Below are 19888 nucleotides of genomic sequence, written 5' to 3' on the forward strand. Positions count from 1 at the left end.
CAGGCAGAGGTTTTTCCAAGGGTCTGGGCTCCCTGCCCTCCGGGGCATCACAGGGCAGTACGTGCAACCCTCCCACAGCGCCTTTGCGGTGTGCCACGTCTTTGACTTACACTGATAACGGTGCTGCATCCTGGCTCTGGACTGCCCTGAGTGTGTGCTTTCTGGGGTCCCTGGACCCAGGCCCTCAGGACTGGGCCACACTGCACTGCATCTCAGCCCTGCACTGTGTGACTGTGCCGGGATTCTGCATCGCACTGGCTGGCTGTCTGCAGGCTCCGCCCTCGCGTTGTCCCATTGTACTGCTCCTCCACCTTGCCGTTGCATTGCCATTTGTGTCTGTGCTCTAGTCCTCTCTCAGATGCCACTGTTGTGCTGGGCTTGTGGGCTCTCCTAGGATTTGGGCATAGCTCCTAGCAATGCACCACTGTGCTGTGCCAACAGATGGCATGCCACCACAACGCTGCATCTTTGCATCACATGGCTTCTCTGCACTGAACGGCACTGGGTGCGTGCCTGCTCCTGACCTAGCCCTTCACAGTGCACCGCTGCCTCTGTAACACTGTCCCTGTGGGATCCATGCCTTTCTCAGTGTGACTGCTGAGATGTCTGCTGGTGGCCTCTCCCAGGTTTCTGTTGGCAGCCCCAGTTGAACAAAATCTTTGCATAGAATGCCATCACTGCATGCACCTCTGCCCTTCCTTGTGCACTGCTCAGGGTGTCTGTACTTATGCTGCACCTGGGGGCCACTTTGTTGGGCCTGGGGACTGGCCTGGGTCTTTTGGGCAGCACCTTTGCACAGTACCCAGCTCTGCAACTGTGCACTGCACAGGGTTACTGCCCCAGACTGCACCCTGCTCAGTACCTGCACACTGTTGGGTCCTGTGCGCCCTACTGGATATTGGGGCCCAGAGCCCTTGCACCGGATTCATGGTTCCACACTGCACTCCACATTTGTGCCACATTCTACCCCCGTCCTTGTGTCTACACCTACTCTGCTCCTTGGGACTGTGTTGAGTTTGTATTCCACACCCAGCAGTTCCTTCTGCACCACATGCATCCTTTTCTTCCCTGTATCTCTGTGCTATTTGCATGCCTACACAGGACACATCCTTTCTGTAGGGTGCATGGAATGCCCACCTTGTGCCTGGCCTCGTGCTAGCGTCTGGAGCGGGGAGAACTGGTAAGGCTTGAACTTAGCACTTGGGCATTCCTCCAGACACCTGTCACACTGCCCTGGTGCACTGTGCCTCTGTGAAGTCCTGTGTCATGTCCACGATGGCTGTGGCACCTCTATGCTGCATCATGGTGCTGACCACTTGGGCCGCGTTGCTCTGGGTGTCTGGGCCGGGGTCTGTGAGCACTGTGTGCTCTGCTCCCCTGTGTTGCATAACTGCATTCTGCCTCTGTGCAGTGTGGAGCTGCGGCCTTGAGCCCGCACTGCACCGCACCACACTGTGGCGCCACACAGCCCTCTCCCTCCGCGGGACTGTTAGAGAGGATGGCTTGTCCCGCTACATGGTTTGTGCAGAGCCCTCTGCCTCCCTACTCTGCACTGCGTTTTTATATGATAGCGGGTGTCTCCATGGCAGGAGTCTGTGCACTCTTGGCCCCTGTCCCTCTGTACAGCACAGCCCCCGATTCAGCCCTTTGTGGAGTCTGGCCCCATCCTGTGCCTTTCCCTTACACTGCCAACAGATCAGCCCTATGTTAACCTTGGGATTTGGGTACTTATTGACTAGGGAGATGGGGAGTGGGTCTAACCTGTTTCTCCTTCTATAGTTGGCTTCCTTCTCGCCTCAGTGGAGATGAAGGATGTTGTATCACTGGCCTTTGAGTTGGCTGGCCTTTGAGTTGACCTTCCTGGTTGCAGCTATGCTGAAGCCTGTGTGATTAGAAGGTGGACTATTACTGCCAGTCTTGCCCTTAATTAATTGCTCATCAATTATTCAGGGCTCTGGAGGGCAGCTCCAGAGAGCCCTGGCTGAGGTCTGGATGTGATGATGGGGACAAGGAGACTGGTGAAGTGGGCTGGGTCAGGACTCGGCTGGAGTCATGCTCCTGGAGCCCGAGCGGAGTTGGTTGGGGCCAGACTCTCTGGGAATGTAAGTGTATCCACTATTGACCATCTATTCTGCACAGGGCTTGGGGATTTAACCTCAGGAAGGGAGGAGGTGGGGGTTAGATGGGCCTGCGATGGAACTTCAGTCGGGGTAAAGAACCTGAGATAGGGCTGGGTTGGGCAGGGACGTCCAGGGGTGAGACCACTGTTGGTTCCAGGTTTGGGCTGGGCTACCTAGAATAGAGGTGTGGCTTCGGATGAGGAAATAGACCTGTGTTGACACTGGGGTTGTATTTGGGTTCCCAGACCAGGGCTGTGCCTGGAACTGGGTGTGACCCTAGCCCTAGATTTGTAATCTTTTGGGAGAAGTTTTGTTTCTCCTGGGGCCACCCTTGGGAACTGGATGTTCTGTTGACAAACTGAAGTAACAAAAATGTCATTGCATACAAACTCTGTTTACCTGGGTCTTCAGAAACACTGGTGGTGGCTGGCAGCTGCAGTTGGCACAGAGTACCATTCCCTGTCTGGTGGGGAGGAAAGTCTGACACTCACATGTGTGTGGTGCTCACACTCACGCACACATACGTGCTCAACTCCCCACCCCCCACCATGCACCTTACCTGCCCCATAGACACACGCTTATCACTGAATATGCTCATGTACCTCTGTGCATAGGTATGCACCTGCATACCCGCAACTTCACAGCACACTCCCCCGGGGGACCCCACTTGGAGACACCCATGCTCATTGTCACCTCTCCCCCATAGTATCTGTCTCTGCCTTCAAGTAATTCATGCTCACATATGTAGTCACGCAAATGGAATCAGAATTCTGGAGGGGGAATCAGCGGTCACCTGGTTCTCCATTTGCACTTCATAAGTGAGGAAGCAGGGGTTCAGAGAGGGCAAGCCATCTGCCTGCGGTCACCGGAGCAGGGGCAGGGGCGATGATAAAGGCTGAGCAGGAATTAGATCCAGGTGTCCTGCCTGAGTACTTCTAAGTCGGCACCAGCCTGTCACTCTCAACGCCATGCGCACACAGGCGCGCACGCACAGACGCACACGCGCCTCAGCATATGGAAACACGTGCAGTGGAGTGGTGGAGACCCCCACACCAGGCCTGCACTGGGGACCCCCTCCCACACTCTGGCTCCTCTTGCAGAGGTTGCTTTGCCCCTTGCATCACCCAGTCCAGAGCCCAGCCGGATGTGGATAAACCATCCTCCTGCCTTCCCAAATTGTGGCTGACGGTTGCTCAGGCAACCGCCTGCCAGATTGGGGAAGATTAGCTGAGGAATGTAGCTGGGCCAGTTTGAGCTGAGGCTGGGGGAGCTTGTAGTGGTCCTGCTTTGATCAAGCGCACTCTCGCAGGGAGGTCCTGGCGGGGACAGCGAGAGGCTTGGCTTCCTCCCTGTCCCTAGTCCAGGGGAGACTGTGTCCCTAAGGCTTGGACTAGGCTGAGGCAAGGGAGTGTGCATGTGCATGTGTTGTGCATCCAGGACGGGGACTTTAGGCCCCTTTCCTCACTAGTTCCTGGCATCTGACTCCCAGCCCCTTGGTGGCTTGTCCCACCCCGATCCTGTAGTGCCCTCTGGAGAAGCCACCTGCCCTCCTCATGGCTTATAGAGTCTATCACCTGCCTCATCAGAATCCAGGTGCTCCTTGCTCAAGCACCGACTGTGGCTTCCCAGCTTCTCACCCTGGAACTCAAGGCCTCCCTGAGGAAGCTTTAAATCCCATCCTTCCGGCCTCCTCTCCCACAGCTCCTGGCGGTCTGGCCCTCTCTGTGCCCTAGGCGAACTATGTGTTTGCTTACTGCCTTCCTTTGGTGCCGCTGGACCCTTCGCCTCACGTGCCCTTCCACTCATCTCTGCTGGCCAGGATGACACTCCCCCCGCCAGCCTCTGCTCAGTGTACCCACCTCCGGGAACCTTTCATCTGCACCTCTCTAAGAGGCCCTGGTGACCTCTCATTTGTCCCATTCCCTCACCCCCTCTCGTACAGGGAGGTTGGAGGGCAGGGCAGTCCTAACATCCTTGTGCCTTTAATAGTGCCAGCCTGGACTCTGCCTTTTCCTGTCTCTGAATAAATGTCCTGTGAATGGCCCTGAATTAACACCTGTGGCCAGTGGTTTACCAGGGCCTGATTTTGTTTGTGCCTTGTCCTCTTGAATAGAAAATAGGCGACTGAAGGCCCAGCTTCTGGGACTGAAGGTATGGCCTCAGGCAAGCCACCTCATCTCTCTGTGCCTCAGTTTCCATACATTGAATAGGAATAATAATAGTACCCATTTTCTGAGTTACTGTGAAGGTTCACGAGCACAGACGGTCCCGGAGGTGAATGGCAGTCCCCGCCGTGGTGGTGGTGATGTGTGTGTACACGTCTGTGCCCACCTCCATGTCAAAGGAGCTGAGAGGGATTCCTTGCTGCCATTCCCGCTCTGAAACCAAAGTCTGATCTAGTTCTTTTCCTTCTGGGCTGGTGGCCCCTAGCCTCAGCTGGGTCTCTGGCAGGAGCTGGGACTTGGCTTTGGAGCTCTTGGCTTCTGAGCCGCCTAGACTGGAGGTCATGGGGATTTTCCCAGGGCCTGGGAAGGCTCGCTGTTCCCATCTCAGGGTGAGCTGGGAGTGGGAGGGGGGCGGGGTTCTCCGTGAGGATATTACCACTGAGGGCTGTGGCTGGAATGGGCCTGGCTCAGACATACAGGACTGGAGGTGGACACGGGCCAGGGCGAGGGAGTCATTCCGCCTCAGGGGGCACTCTGGTGGAGTCAGTCAGCTGCGGAGGTCACCCTCGCTGGGGTCCCTTATAGGAGTTATTGGCGGAGGTCAGGGGCCACTGTGGCCATGGGTCAGTCTGGTGGTCATTCTGGCTGAAGGCAGATGGTCTGGCGGCCATCTGGAGGGCAGTGGGGCCACTCTGGCTCAGGTCTACCGAGGTGGTGTCACTGACCTGCGTCAGTCAGTCTGGGGGCTACTCTGGTTAAGGTCGGATGGTGTGGGAGTCCCTCTGACCAGGTCGGTCAGTTTGGAAGTCCTGGCAGCACGTGAAGGAAGGAGCTGGCACTCTTAGGCTCACACCTGGGCAGCTGCCTTGATACTTGTGAAGGAGCAGGAAGAACCTGAGCCCTGGCTAGGGCTCTAAACCCTGGGCTTCCCTTTCTGGCAATCCCTATTCCTCAGGGAGGCCTTGGCTAAGACCCTCAGGAGCAGACTCAGTTCAGGCTGAATTAATTCATCTGTCCCCTCCTCCAGGAAGTCCTCCCTGACCATCCCTACTGGCCAAATGTTCTCTCTGTGCTGCACTGTGGATCCTTTTCTAGCAGGATAGCTGAGGCCTTCCCAGCACTGATGGGGTTAAAACCCACTTTCCACAGGCCACAGGACATGATGCTGGCCAGAGCTTTTCACATAAAGGGGCAAAGAGCTCGGCCTGGGTCTTGTCCCAGCTCCGGAGAGAGGCTTCTGCTATTTCCTCGCATGCACTGTGTGCCAGGAAGCATGGCCACTTCTCATCATTTTACACACTGGTAGGGTCCAAGAAGAGGAAAGGAAAACCCCTCAACAATGGCGAGCCCCTTTGTGCCTGGCTCTCCTGGGTGTGTTTCCATATGCTACTTTACATGATCCTCGTAACAACCTAGAGAAGTCCTTGCTACAGATGAAACAAGAGCCTCCTAAAGTGAAGTCACCAGCTGTGTGTGCAAAGTCACTACTGTTCCTGGCACGTGGCACTCCCCAGTGGCTGTCTATTTCTCTTCCCTCCTCTTCTTGAGCCCCGGAAGCAGCTCAGGGTTGCCTGTACTCCCAGTGAAGGCTTTTTTGGTGGGAGATGTGGACTTTGGCAGCTGACCGACATGGGTTTAAATTCTGCTTGCTACTCACATAGGCTCAAGTGGCACGTGCAAGGAGCTGCTATTTCCTGAGTACTTGCACGTGCTCTAGGCATTGTGCTAAGTGGACCCTACACTGAATCCTCAACCACCGCTATGTGATGGGGGAACTGAGACTCAGAAAGGAGAAGGGAATGCCCACAGTTACAAGGGTTGGCAAACTGCAGAGGCAAGACTCACTCCCAAGTGCGTGTGAGGCCAAAGCTCACTCACCAGTGTGTGTCTACCACGTTAATACTGTGGATGAACCCTTCCACCTTCGAAGCCTCAGTCACCTCATCGGTCCAGTGCAGACACCCAGGGCTGGCACGATTTGTGCCTGCTTCCTTGCCACTTGCTCAGGCATTTTCTAGGTCTCAGGTGCTTCAGGCTACGCCTGATGGGACTCCAAACACTGAGGTTCGGGAATGGGTGCAGGGACCAGAGTGCGCGTACTTTCTGAACCAGTGGTGCTCTGAGGTTTATTAGGTGCATGTCTCAGGGCTTTGATGAGCCAGCTAAGATTTATGGACCTCATTACCAGCCAAAGGTCTCACATCCATTTCGGTCCCGTCTTCCTTCTTCTTTTTCTCATTTAAACTGTAAATATTGGTTCCAAACCATGAGAATTTGCTTCCTCTACTCATAGGTGTGCCCCGTCCACACATGACTGTGCTTTCACGTGTCACACTGCTGCAGGCAGAGTCTTAAGTGGGGTGACTTTGGGCAATGAGGGAATCTCCTATGCTCATCTGTCAAGTAGGAATGGTAGTGGTACTCGCTCAGAAGGCGAGGCCTAAATGCGAGTCTGCACCCAAACTGTTTAGCACTGTTCAGGGCTTGTCGTAAACCTGTCGCCATTGTTATTTTAAAGGAGATACTGTCAGGGGTGGCTTAGGGTGCTCATGACCCTGCCAGTCCTGGGGTCTGCTATGGCTGTCCTCTATGTGGAGTTGGAGGGGCAGGCAATGGGACATTGACCAGCAGGCAGTAGATCTCGGTTCAAACCCCATCTCTGTCACTAACCCCCTGTGTGACCTTAAGGAAGTCATTCTGCCTCTTAGGGCCTCAGTTTCCTCAGGTGATAAATCTAGTCCTGACTTCACGAGTTGTTGTGAGGCTCTAATGATAGAGCAGTACTGATAACCAGTTTTGTTGAGGGTCTTTGATGGGCGGTAGAGCAATAGGGGGGTCCCGGAAAGTACTGGGGGTGTGGGCATTGTGGGGAGGCCTGGTATTGGGAGGAGACAATGGAAAGCGGGTCTTCGTAGAGGGAGACAGCAGAGGAGAGTTTTGTTGGAGTGGGCAGTGAGGGGAAGGCCTGAGCAGAGGGGGCGGGGGTGGAGGGGCCCGAGTAGGAGGGGACAGTGTGGGGGCGCCTGGAGGTGACCCAGGAGCCCTCCTGGCCGGTAGCCCTGTCCTAGCCTTGGCTAACCAGGCCCTGCCCTCACAGCCGGCTGCACCTTCGAGGAGGCAAGTGACTCAGCTGTGCCCTGTGAGTACAGCCAGGCCCAGTACGACGACTTCCAGTGGGAGCAGGTGCGGATCCACCCTGGTACCCGGGCTCCTGCGGACCTGCCCCACGGTGAGTCTACTCTCAGTCGCCATTCCCCATTTGTCTCCCTCTGGGGGCATTCTACCCACTTGCTGTGTGACCTTGGGTACATTACTTAGTCTCTGGGCCTCAACTGCTTTGGCGTCTCTAATGACATACATGACACTGTGAACATGGAGCTCTCTGGACACTGTCCAATTGTGTGCATCATGTAGTTTTCCCTATAAAATGGGAGTAGGTCCAAGTAATAGAAGACTTTTTCTCACGGAGAGCCTCTGAATGCTGGTCTCCCAGGACTTGAGGAGGCTGACAGAGCAGTAACCCTGGGGGCTGGGTGTGCGTAAAACCTTCCTTCCTCTGCCCCTTTTCTCTTGCAAGCCCCAGACCCTTCCCAACTTCCACAATGCTCTGCCCCTGTTTCAGGATGGGGCACTTTTGGCACTGTGAGCCCTAGACTGGGGACTCAGGAGGTTAATTACATCCATGGATTCTAGCACTGGCCTCCCACTCTGACATGGGCCCCCGGGGCACTGGTTCCAGCATCCTGAAGAATGGTCTTCAAATCCTGGCATTATCACTTTATCAGCTGTGTGACCTCGGGCAAGTCACTTAACTTTTCTGGGCTTCCATTTTCTTAACTGTAAAATGGGGAGAATGATTTACTTTATAGGGGTATTAGATAAAGTACATAACATGGGGTGGCATGTAGGTGTTGCCATTGCTGGAGGTGTCTGAGGGGGCCCAAGTACTAGCATCCCTCTTCACTGGGTGCAGACTCAAATGGGAGTTAATAAAGGAATAAGACAGGTAGAGGCCAAATTATCAACCTTCTTACCGATAAAGGCTGGGTGGGAGGAGATGGGATAGTGCAAGAACCACAGGGGCTTGCTGAGGGAGCCTCAGAACTGGAGAGCCTGGGGGCTGCTTCCTCTTCGCCCTGTCACAGGAGAGGGCCAGGGTCTAACTGCTCAGCCCAGCACGGCCAGGATTGCAACTGCTGTCAAGGTGCGGGGGAAGGGCACCAAAGAGGCTCAGTGGTGGGGCCAGGAGTGGAAGCCAACAGGAGAGATGCTCTCCACGACCTGGCATGGGTGGCCTCCAATTCCTGGCATTGCCTCCTGGAGGCCTCTCGGCTGCCCCCCTACCCTTCTATGCCACCGTGCCCTCCCTGGAGCTTTCATCTCCACCTTTGCAGGGCTCCCAGCTCCTAGTTTGACCTCTCAACTGTCAAGTATCAGCGTCTGATCTGTGTGATAGTGATCTGTCAAGGTGTCCCCCACGGTAGGGCCCTACGTGTGCTGTCTCCATGTCCGCAGGGCCCAGTCACAGTACATGGTTGGCATGCAGGTACGAGGTGATTCGAATTCCCCTCTAACAGTCCTGACCACCCTGTGTGGGCTCTGTCTCTCTCACCCACACAAGCAGAGATGTATCGGTGAGAAGGGGGAAAGAGAAGTTTAGCTAATAACGTGGGCCTTGTGCTGGATCCTGGGGATGCAGTGGTCAGCAAGGTGGACACAGTCTCTGCCTTCCTGGCGCTCTCCGTCTTGGGGGGGGTATTGAGGGTGGAGAGAGAGGGAACAGAGAGCAGGAGAGGGAGAAGGAAGAGCCACAGGAATGGAGTAAATGAAAGAAGGGTGGGGGGACGCAGAGTGAGAAAAACCTAGAGAAAAAGAGGGAGGCAGAGGGAGCAGAAGGATGAGGCAAGAACAAAGTGTCAGATTGAAAGGGGGAGAAAGACACACACAGCTGCTCACAGGGAGAGGACAGAGGAGGACGGAGGAGTGGGCAGAGAGAGACTTCGGGGGCTGGGATCTGTCCCTTCCTGAGAGGGGATGGGGACCTAGGGTTTTGTTTACTAGCCCTCCAAGACTGAACCAGAAGCAGCCTTCACAGGCTTCTGGCTCACAGAGATGAATGAGATCTCCTCTGTGGAGTCTCTGGGGAGTTCTCCCCGAGCTGAGAGTTGAATGAGCTTGTGTTGGCTGGCAGCCAAGCCCAGGAGGAGGCAGCGCTGGGTGGCTGCAGGCCCCCCTTGGCAGCTGCTGAGGCCTTCCCCCCACCGAAGGGAAGGCATGATCCTTCAGCCAGGTCCTGTGGAGCCTAGCCCACTCCTTCACCCCACTCCCAAGCCAGCATACAGCCTAGACCTCTGGGGAAGGGGCAGAGCTGCCTTTCTTCAGGTTGGAAACCAAGAGAATTGTATCCCAGGAATGTAGTCTCAGGGGGTGGGGGCTGGAGGAGAAGTTAGAGTCCTTTCATGCAGTCTGTTCTTTACTTTCATTCAGTGTGGGTTCAGAGCCTGTGCTGGGGACATAGTGGAGCCCTGAGGCATCATAGGCTGATGGGAAACATACACACCTTTATTAATGGTCTAAGGCCAGGGAGAAGCCCATAGAAAGATGGGGTAGGGGTGAAACTTCAGAAGAGGAGGCCTTTGAGGGCTTGTCATGCCAGACTCTTGACTGCTGAGATGAGTGGCCTAGTCCCTGCCTCCAGGGACAGCTCAGAACATGGGGAAAGCCTTGGAGCAGCCTGAGTTTGGATTGTGATTCTAAGTGGTGAGGAGCAAGAAAGGGTTTTGTGTTTTTTTTTGCTGCTCCAACTCTTTCCTTTGGGAAACAGACATAAGGAAGTGAAGGGGCTTACCTAGTGAACCAGAGCTGGGACCAGAACTCAGAACCCCTGACTCATGGTGAGTGCAAATGCCTGGGGTCCTTTGTTTCTGCCCCCTCCTCTGTGCCCACTTGACCTTGGTCCTCCCTCAGGGTCTCTTCAGCTCCTGACTCTTCCTCCTCTCTTTCCAGGCTCCTACTTGATGGTCAATGCTTCCCAGCATGCCCCGGGCCAGCGGGCCCATGTCATCTTCCAGAGCCTGAGCGAGAATGACACCCACTGTGTGCAGTTCAGCTACTTCCTGTACAGCCGAGATGGGCACAGCCCAGGCACGTTGGGTATCTACGTGCGGGTCAATGGAGGTCCCCTGGGCAGCGCTGTCTGGAACATGACTGGATCCCATGGCCGTCAGTGGCACCAGGCTGAGATGGCTGTCAGCACCTTCTGGCCCAATGAATATCAGGTGCGCTGAGTTCAGTGTGTGGCCTGCTTATGCTTTGGTTGGGGGCAGGGGTAGAGGGGTGTCCGCTTGAGGCCAGAGTGAGTGTCTAAGGTTGGAATGAGTTTATGTTCAGCAGCAGGAGCCAATCTGCGGTCAAGGTCAGAGGTCAGTCTGTGGTCAGTACTGGGTTATTCAGTGAGGATTCAGTTTGGTTTCAGCATCAGAGGTCCTTCTTAATGGGAATAGTCTATGGTTGGGGTCAAGGGTGAGCTGGAACTGTGCCCCTGCCTGGCTGGGTAGAGTTTAGCAAAACTTGAAGGTAACTGTCCAGGATTGGGATGGAACCTCTCGCCTTGTCCTTGTTAGCTCTGGACGCTGACAGGTCATTATGAGCTGGGCTGACCTCTGCTGGGCTGGAGCAGAGCTGAAAGGGGGCTCTTGTGGACACCTTCTCAGGCAGGGCTGGAGCAATGTCAGTATGACAGGGACCCTCCCGCCTCCCCCAGGTGCTGTTTGAGGCCCTCATCTCCCCAGACCGCAGGGGCTACATGGGCCTCGATGACATCCTGCTCCTCAGCTACCCCTGCGGTGAGTTCCAGACCCCTGGGGTGCAAGGTGAGGGGTGCGGGCCGTCACAGCTCCTGCCTGCAGGGGGCGCAGGCCCGACTCACGCCGCGGCTATATTCCCGCAGCAAAGGCCCCGCACTTCTCCCGCCTGGGCGACGTGGAGGTCAACGCCGGCCAGAACGCCTCCTTCCAGTGCATGGCTGCGGGCCGAGCCGCGGAGGCGGAGCGTTTCCTCCTGCAGGTGAGGGAGGCGCGGACCTTGGCCAGAGTGTGTTGGGGGCCTCTTCTGGGCCCTGACTCTGCTCTGCCCTCTTGGGTGCCTCCATCCTCCTCACCCCCCAACCCAGGACAGAGCGCGGCTCCAGGATCCCCCAACCACACTGTCCATCAAAGGCAGGGCGACAACCTCTCTTCAATCAGCTCCGCACCTTACTGTGGTGGATCCGGTTCGGGAACCCCATGTACCCCCAGTGTAGTAGGGACGCCTAAATGGGGCAAGGACAGTTACTACTCCCTTTCGCCCGGGTCAGAGGGAGATTGGGACCCTTTCTCCCCGGCGTCGCTGACTCTGTCGCCCCTCTCCTCGAGCAGCGGCAGAGCGGGGCGCTGGTGCCCGCGGCCGGCGTGCGGCACATCAGCCACCGTCGCTTCCTGGCCACCTTCCCGCTGGCCGAGGTGGGCCGCGAAGATCAGGACCTGTACCGCTGTGTGTCCCAGGCCTCGCGTGGCGCGGGCGTCTCCAACTTCGCAGAGCTCATCGTCAAGGGTCAGCGCGCGCTCGCTCACGGAGGGCGGGGCCGACGGCGGGTTGGGGAGCGGCGTCCTGCAGGGGCGGAGCCTGACCTCCAGTGTGGCCTAAGGAGCAAGCAGTGCTTATCCGAAGAGGCGGTCTTGGTGGAGGGGCTGGGGTGCGACTGAGAGGCGGGTCTGTGGGAGGACGGGGTCCAGGAGTGAGCCAGGCGAGGCGGGAACAGGCCGTTAAGGACAGGGGGCCTGACCCGCTGACCCGAGTTGGCCTGCGATCAGTCCCTGGAGGCGAGCACGTGGGGCTTCCGAGGGGAGTGAGGGAGAGGGTGTGGGCTGAGAGGCGAGGACGGGGTCAGCCTTTGGAGTGGGGCGCCCCTTAGGGCCTGGGCATTTCATGCGGTAGGGAGAAGTGGTGTTGAGGACTCGGGGGCTGCACCAGGGGCCTGGGAGGACAGGGGTGGGGGCTCTTGGGGATTTAGGTGTGATGGGGTGCAGAGCTGGGGCCAGAGGCCTTACAGCAACATCCGTCGGCTCCGCCGCTACGGTTTGTCCTCGCAGAGCCCCCGACTCCGATTGCACCCCCGCAGTTGCTGCGCGCGGGTCCCACCTACCTCATCATCCAACTCAACACCAACTCCATTATTGGCGACGGGCCGATAGTGCGCAAGGAGATTGAGTACCGCATGTCGCGCGGCCCGTGGGCAGAAGTGCACGCCGTCAACCTGCAGACCTACAAGCTCTGGCACCTGGACCCCGACACCGAGTACGAGATCAGCGTGCTCCTCACTCGCCCGGGTGAGGGTGGCACCGGCCGCCCCGGGCCTCCCCTGGTCAGCCGCACGAAGTGCGCAGGTGGGTGCCTCATGAAACCACTCCTTCCCTGGGACACCCGGGCATGGGCTCAGAGCACCCAAGGGGCAAAGTGGCACAATCTGAGAGGTAGTATGGTCTGCACCTGTGCTTCTAAAATTTGCTAAAACGTGATTTTCCCTCAGTCCTTGTTATGGTAAAGATAGAAATGATAAATCATAGCTAACTCACAACTTTGTGCCAGACACTTATATATATGTGTACACACATACACTCTTACTGATTCAAAACTCACAACAACCCCACGATCTAGGTACTCTTGTCATATCCATTTTGCAGATGAAGTGATTGAGGTACAGAGATGTTAAGTGGCCCAAGTAACAGCTCCTAAATGGCAGAGCTGGCATTGCAACCCTTGACTGTCTCCAGAATCTGTGTTCTTTATTCTATATTATACCATCCAGATAAGATAAACAACTAACTGCCATTAAATAAAAGTATGTTGTTAAATTGTAACTGGTTTCTCTTGTCTAGACATTTGAGGTCTGCTCTTTCACTCTGAAAAGGGTAAAGCATTTTAATCCGAAGAGAAATTGAGAATAGAACAATTTTCTCACTCTGTGATTTCAGCTTTTTTTTTAATTGGAATTTTATTGCAATAATTGTAGATTCATATGGAGTTGTAAGAAAAAAAATACAGACAGAATTCCCTATACACTCTATCCTGTTTCCTGCAATGGTAACATTTTGCAAAACTGTAGCATAGTATCATCATCAAGATATTGACATTGCTCTAATCCACAGATCTTATTCAGACTTCTCCAGTTTCACTTATAATCATTTGTATGCATTTAGTTCTATACAGTTTATCACATGTGTAGGTTTGTGTATTTATCCCCACAGTCAAGATACTGAACAGTTCAATCAGCTTAAGAATCCTTGGTGTTGCTCTCTTATATCCACATTCACCTCCATTCCTTCTTCCGCCCCAAACTCTGATAATCTCCAATCTGTCCTCTATATCTAAAATTTTGTCATTTCAAAAATGTCATATAAATCGTGAAATCATTATATAACCTTTTGGAATTGATTTTTAAATTTGGTACCATTTTTATTGAGATATAATTCACATCTCATACAATTCACTCATTAGAATGTATACTTCGGTGGTTTTTAGTATATTCACGGAGCTGTGCAATCATCAACACAATCAATTTTAGAACACTTTAATCACCCCAGAACAAAATCTTCTACCCTTTAGTATTCCGCTCCTCATTTTTAGCTAACACCTCAAACATTAAGCAACCAATCATTTACTTTGTCTTTATAGATTTACCTCTTTGTGGACATTTCATATAAGTGGAATCTTACAATATGTAGTTTTTTGTGATTGGCTTCTTTCACTTAGAATAATGTTTTTAAGGTTTATCCATGTTGTGGCATATATCAGAACTTTATTCCTTTTTATTACTGAATAATGTTCTTTTGTATGGACAATACCACAACTTATCCATTCACCAGTTGATGGGTATTTGGGTTGTTTCTACTTCTTGGCTATTATGAACAGTATTGCTATGAATATTTGTGTACAAGTTTTTGTATGGACATATGTTTTCATTTCCTTTGGGTATATAGCATGTATATCACAGGGTAACTATGTTTAAACTTTGAGGAACTGCCGACTTCCAAAGCAGCTGTCCCATTTTACACTCTCATCAGTCGTGAATGAGGGTTCCAATTTCTCTATATTCTTGTCAACACTTGTTATTGTCTATCTTCTGATTATAACCCTCCCAGTGGGTGTGAAGTGGTATCTCATTGTGGTTTTGACTTGTATTTCCCTGATAGTTAATGATATTGAACATTTTTCATGTGCTCATTGGTTATTGGTATGTCTTCTCTATAGAAATGTCTATTCAGATCCTTTACCCATTTTAAGTTGTTTTTCAAATTTTTGTTACTGAACTGTAGGAGCTCTTTATTTATTCTAGATACTAGACCCTTATTGGGTATTTTGCAAACATTTTCTTCTATTCTGTGGATGTCCTTTAATTTGCTTGCTGGAGTCTTTTGAAGCACAAAAGCTTTTAATTTTGATGAAGCCCAATTTGTGCCTTTGATGTCATATCTAAAAACTAATGCCTAATCCAAAGTCACAAAGATTTACCCCTATTTTTTCTAAGAGTTTCGTAGTTTTAGCTCTTACATTTAGGCCTTTGATCCATTTGAAGTTAATTTTTGTATATGGTGTGAGGTGAGGGCCCAGCCTCATTCTTTTGTATGTGGATGTCCAGTTGTCACGGCACCGTTTATTGAGAAGACTCTTCTTTTCCCATTGAATTGTTTTGGCACTGAGATTGATCTTTCTGTTCAGCATAATTCTCTGGAGACTCATCTAAGTTGTTGTGTATATCAATAGTTCATTCCTTTTTATTGCCGAGTAGTATTTTGTGGTATGAATATACCACAGTTTGTTTAACCTTTCACCTGTTGAAGGACATCTGGACAGGTACTGCTTTTTGGCTATTACCAGTAAAGCTCCTATGAACATTTGTGTATAGGCTTCTCACGAACATAAACTTTGTGGGATAAATGCTCAAGGTTGCTGCTGATGAGTCAGAGGGTAATGACATATTTAGTTTTATCAGAAACCGCCAGAGTGGCTGTATTTTTTACACTTTCACCAGCAATGTATGAGTGATCCAGTTTTCTGCATCCTTGGCAACATTTGGTGTTGTAATTTCTTGTTGTCGTAATTTCTTTAATTTAGCCGTTTTGAGAGGTGTATAGTAGTATTCCATCATGGTCTTAATTTGCGTTTCTTTAATGTCTGGTGATGTTGAACATCTTTTCATGTGCTATTTGCCATCTGTATTCCTCTTCAATGAATTGTTCATGTTTTTGCCCATTTTCTAACTGGATTATTCGTTTTTTACTGTTGAGTTTTGAGCATTCTTTCCACATTCTAGATTAAATCCTTTTGTTGGGTATATAGTTTGTCATATTTTTCTCCCAGCTTTCAACTTGTCTTCTTATCCTCTTTACCTGGTCTTTCACAGAACAACCATTGTAAATTTTGGTGAGGGCCATTTTATAAAAGTTTCCTTTTATGAATTATGCTTTTGGTGTTAAGTTTAAGAACTCCTTGCCTAATTCTAGAATCAAATGACTTTCTCCTGTTTTTTTTTCCTTAAAGTGTAAAATAGGGTTTACATTTTACACTTAAGTCCATGATCCATTTTGAATTAATTTTTGAATAAGTTACAAAGTTTAGTTTAAGGTTTATTTATTTTTGCCATTCGTGTCCTTAAGTGTTTTTTTTGTTTATCAGTAACAGCAAGGTTTTTCATATTTTATTTGGATATATTGACTTCTACGGTTATAAGTAATATATGTTCTTTGCTTTATTTAAAAGCTGATCTGGGAACCTTCTAAAATCCAGTGTAATTCTACATTTGGGCAGACCCTAGGGTGGTGGGCTGGAGTATTCCAGCAGGAATTACTTTCTAATCTGGAACTTTAGTCTCTTGTTTTATAAAATGGGAATAATAATAATCTTTACCATACAGAGAGTGAAGATTCATTCAAAAAATGTTTATTGAGTGCCTATTATGTGTCAGGTACTATGATAGTTGCTAGGGATACAGGACTGAGACCAAGACAAAGGCCACTGGCATGTGAGTTTTTTTGGGTGTGGAACTCACATTCTGGTGGGAGGAGACAGTAAACAAGGGAAATACACAGTTTGTGAAATGATGCTAAAGGCCAGGGAGGGGGAGGGGGGCTAGGAAGATTGCTATTTTAAAAAGGCTCAAGTGTCCGGTTTACTGGGAAGGTGACATTTTAGGAGAGACCTGGAGGAGGTGAGGACTGGGCCTTGCAGAAAGCTGGAGGTTTGCCGGCAGGAGGAGCATTCCAGGCTGACTGAGAATAGTAAGCTCAGTATAGGCTGGAGCGTGTTTGGCTTGTGTGAGGAGCAGCAAGAAGACCAGTGCAATTGCTGGCTAGTGACGGAGGGGGAGATGGCAGGAGAGGAGGTCACAACCATGCTGGCCACGTGGGACTCAGGGCCATTTTACTAGGAGTGACCTGGGGAGCTTCTGTGGGGTTTGGAGAGTAGGAGTGGCATCACCAGCTTTGTTTAAAAGGATGATTCTGGCCCTTTTGTGGAGAATAGACTCAAGGAGCGAAAGGGAACCAGAGGAGAGACCAGTGAGGAGGCTACAGCAGCATCCTGCTGAGAGATGGTGGAGGCTGAGAGCTGGGAAGAGGGCAGAAGTGGTAAGTGGTTAGATTCGGGTTTATTCTGAAGGTAGAGCTTACTGCGCTTGCTGATGGATTGGATATGCAATGAGAGAGAAGGAAATAGAGAGAAGTCAAGGATGGCTCCAAGGTGTTTTGCTTGAGCAGCTGGAAGGATGGAATTGTCATTTCCTGTGAAGGAGCAGGCTGCAGGAGGAGCCGTGTGATGGGGTTCGTAGATCAGGAGTTCGGTGTTGGAACTGTTGACTTTGAAATGCCTATTAGAGGGTCAGTGGGGAAATCCATCAGGCAGATGGATTTACGAGTGTGGAGTTCAGGGAAGAGGTCTGGGCGGCAGATATAAATTTGAAAGCCATCAGAATAGACATGGTGTAGATGGTATTTAAAGCCATGAGACTGGATGAGGTCTTTTACGCTGATGGTTCTCAGCCAGGGGTGATTTGTTTTCTGGGAGACATTTGCAGTGTCTGGAGACATGGTGGTTGTCACAACTGGGGGTGGGGTGCTAATGGCATCAAAGGGTGGAGGAAGCAGGGGAAGCTGCTAAACATCCTATAGTGCACAAACAAAGAATTATCTAGTTCAAAATGGCGATAATGCCAAGGCTGAAAACCGCAGATTTAGTCCTTAGATTTTAGGGAATAAATGTAGATGGAAAAGAGAGGACTTGTGAACCTGCATGGGGCCCCCTAGTGTTTTGGGTTTAAGGCAGGTAATTGCATACAAATGCATTAAATACATGGGAAATATAGTGCCTAACACACAGGGAGCACTCGATAAATGACAATTGTCATTATTATGGTGTTTTTAGCTCTTCAAAGCCAGTTCTGGTCAGGCACTTAGAATAAAAGATATGAGAGCTGGGGACCCATAGAGAGTCTCTGTTCCACTCCATTATAGTACGGGTGGGGGAATGGAAACCCAGAGAGGGCCAGGCACTTGCCTGTGATCACACAGAGGGTTACGGTCCCAGGTTTCCTTATAACGGCTGTTGAACCCATTTTACAGACGAGTGAACTGAGATTTGGAAATTGAGTCATTGCCCAAATCTACATAGTGAGTCCATCGCAGAGTTAGAACCAAAGTTTGAATGCCCTGCTTTCCAATCCAGTGTTTGAAACAACAGCAAAACAGCTGCCATGATGGGCGGAGCGCCCACTTTGTGCCAGGCACTGCGAAACATTTTACACAGGCTGGCCGGGGCGAAGCGCGGGCAGGGGCCAGACGGGCAGGACCCAAACAGCTCATCCTGCCCCTTTTAATTACACGTTTCTCGTTGTTGACATAGCCACCTCCTCCTTGCTTAGGCGCCTTGGCCAGTGGCTGTTGCTCTGGTGGCCAGCTGTGTTGTCATCTCCTCTGTCCCCGACACTCCCCTCCCACAATCTTATTTACCATAAAAGCAATAATATAATGCCAGTAAAAGGCATTACAAAAATCACGCTAAATCTTACCATCCTAGTCCAACAGCTGTTTTAGTTTTTCTGTCTTCTTCAAATCTCTGCCCATATGCCTACAGTACACATTTTTACACCCTTGTTATTGGGATGTAGAAAGCATTTGTATTCTGCTTCCTTCGCATGATGTTATTACATGTGTTAGGTTGTTTATCATATTGTTTAGTGGGTGTAGAAATCCATTGAGTGTCTCCATATTGCTGGACTATTTGTTTCTAGATTCCCATTATTATAAATAATACTACGTTGAAACAGTGCTTATAGTGCTTTATTTCCTTCCTGAGTTTTCTTTAGGATAAATAGACAGGAGTGGTTTAAGAAAGGGCTTTGATGTATATTGCTTTAAAAAATGGTTGTACTAATTTATACTGTCGCCAGTATCTCAACCTCAGTGCTCACATATTAATTCATTAATATGGGCTGGCCAGTTTGACTCATTTCATGTAACTCTCACACTTGCTCTTCGAAGTAGGTGTTATTACCTCCATTTTTTTCAGTCAGTGACCTCATGTTCAAGGGGGGTTGAGTTACTTGCCTGAGGTCACAGAACTAATAAGGGGTGGACATAGGACTTGAAGTTTGGAGACCCCGACCCCACTCCAAAGTCCCTACCATGAGAAACAGTTGAATGGTTCAGGATTATTGTATTGTCATTAGCATTATTAAAATAAACACATTTTGGACTAATTGAACAGATGTTAACTGTTAGCCTTGTTGTTTTAATGTGCATTGGGACCTTTGATCTCTGAGTGGCCTGTAGCCCTGTGGAATTCAGAGGGACGGGGCTTTGAGGTCCCCAGGTTCTGCTTGGCCGGTGTGTGCTGGCAGCTGAAGCGAGTGTGTCTGGGCGCCAGATGGTTTTTGGAAACACAGAGAGACTCATGAATTCACACCCCTCAATCAACGTATCAGTCTGTAGTCAACAAACTATTTCAGCCTCTGGATCTGCCCAGATTTGATCAGGGTGGGGAGCGAAGAGATAAGTGAGCTTTCTTTTCAAAGAGCCCTCAGTCTAGCGAGGTAGGTCGGGGCTGGCACAGCTGTGGGAGGGCGAGGTACCCGAGCATCAGGGTGGGCGTCTCATCCTCCAAGGTAGAGGATGTGCCCTGCAAAGTGGTTTTTAAAGGACCAGAGCAGGTTGCCAGTGTTTAAAAATCTGGAGGTCTCATATAAAAATCTGAATTTCTGGCTTCTCTTAAAAAATGGGAGGATCTGGCAACCCTGAGCCTGTGGTCCTGCCTGGGAACATCGCCTGGAGCTGGGCCGCAGCTGCCCTTCCTGGATGCAATGCTCATTGTCCTGTTTATCATACTCTGGGCCCAGTCTGTGTCACCTCTTTACACTTAACAGTCCATGCCCTTCTCTAAATGCTGCAGGAGGGCAAAGGAAGCAGGGCGCTTCGGCCACGTTGGAAGGATGGAAAAGAATGTGGGGCAGGTATTCCCGGGGGCAGGGATGGTGTGAGCAGAGCTGCACAGACCAGGGCCGGCTCTCATTAGTGC

At 51.1% G+C, this 19888-nt stretch overlaps 1 protein-coding gene across 1 annotated transcript in view; it reads left to right on the forward strand.

Annotated features, from left to right (window-relative positions):
* PTPRU (protein tyrosine phosphatase receptor type U) overlaps positions 1-19888 on the forward strand; it is a 76986-nt gene that overhangs the window by 7802 nt on the left and 49296 nt on the right. The window contains exons 2-7 of the mRNA XM_054571869.1: positions 7383-7514; positions 10292-10563; positions 11049-11130; positions 11235-11350; positions 11701-11875; positions 12415-12708. Of these exons, the coding sequence (XP_054427844.1) occupies positions 7383-7514; positions 10292-10563; positions 11049-11130; positions 11235-11350; positions 11701-11875; positions 12415-12708 (1071 nt within the window). The remainder of the gene's footprint in view (positions 1-7382; positions 7515-10291; positions 10564-11048; positions 11131-11234; positions 11351-11700; positions 11876-12414; positions 12709-19888) is intronic.

Source organism: Pteronotus mesoamericanus, unplaced genomic scaffold (assembly GCF_021234165.1).
Source record: "Pteronotus mesoamericanus isolate MK-2021 breed Mesoamerican mustached bat unplaced genomic scaffold, CSHL_Meso_final contig_221, whole genome shotgun sequence".
Lineage (NCBI taxonomy): Eukaryota > Metazoa > Chordata > Mammalia > Chiroptera > Mormoopidae > Pteronotus > Pteronotus mesoamericanus.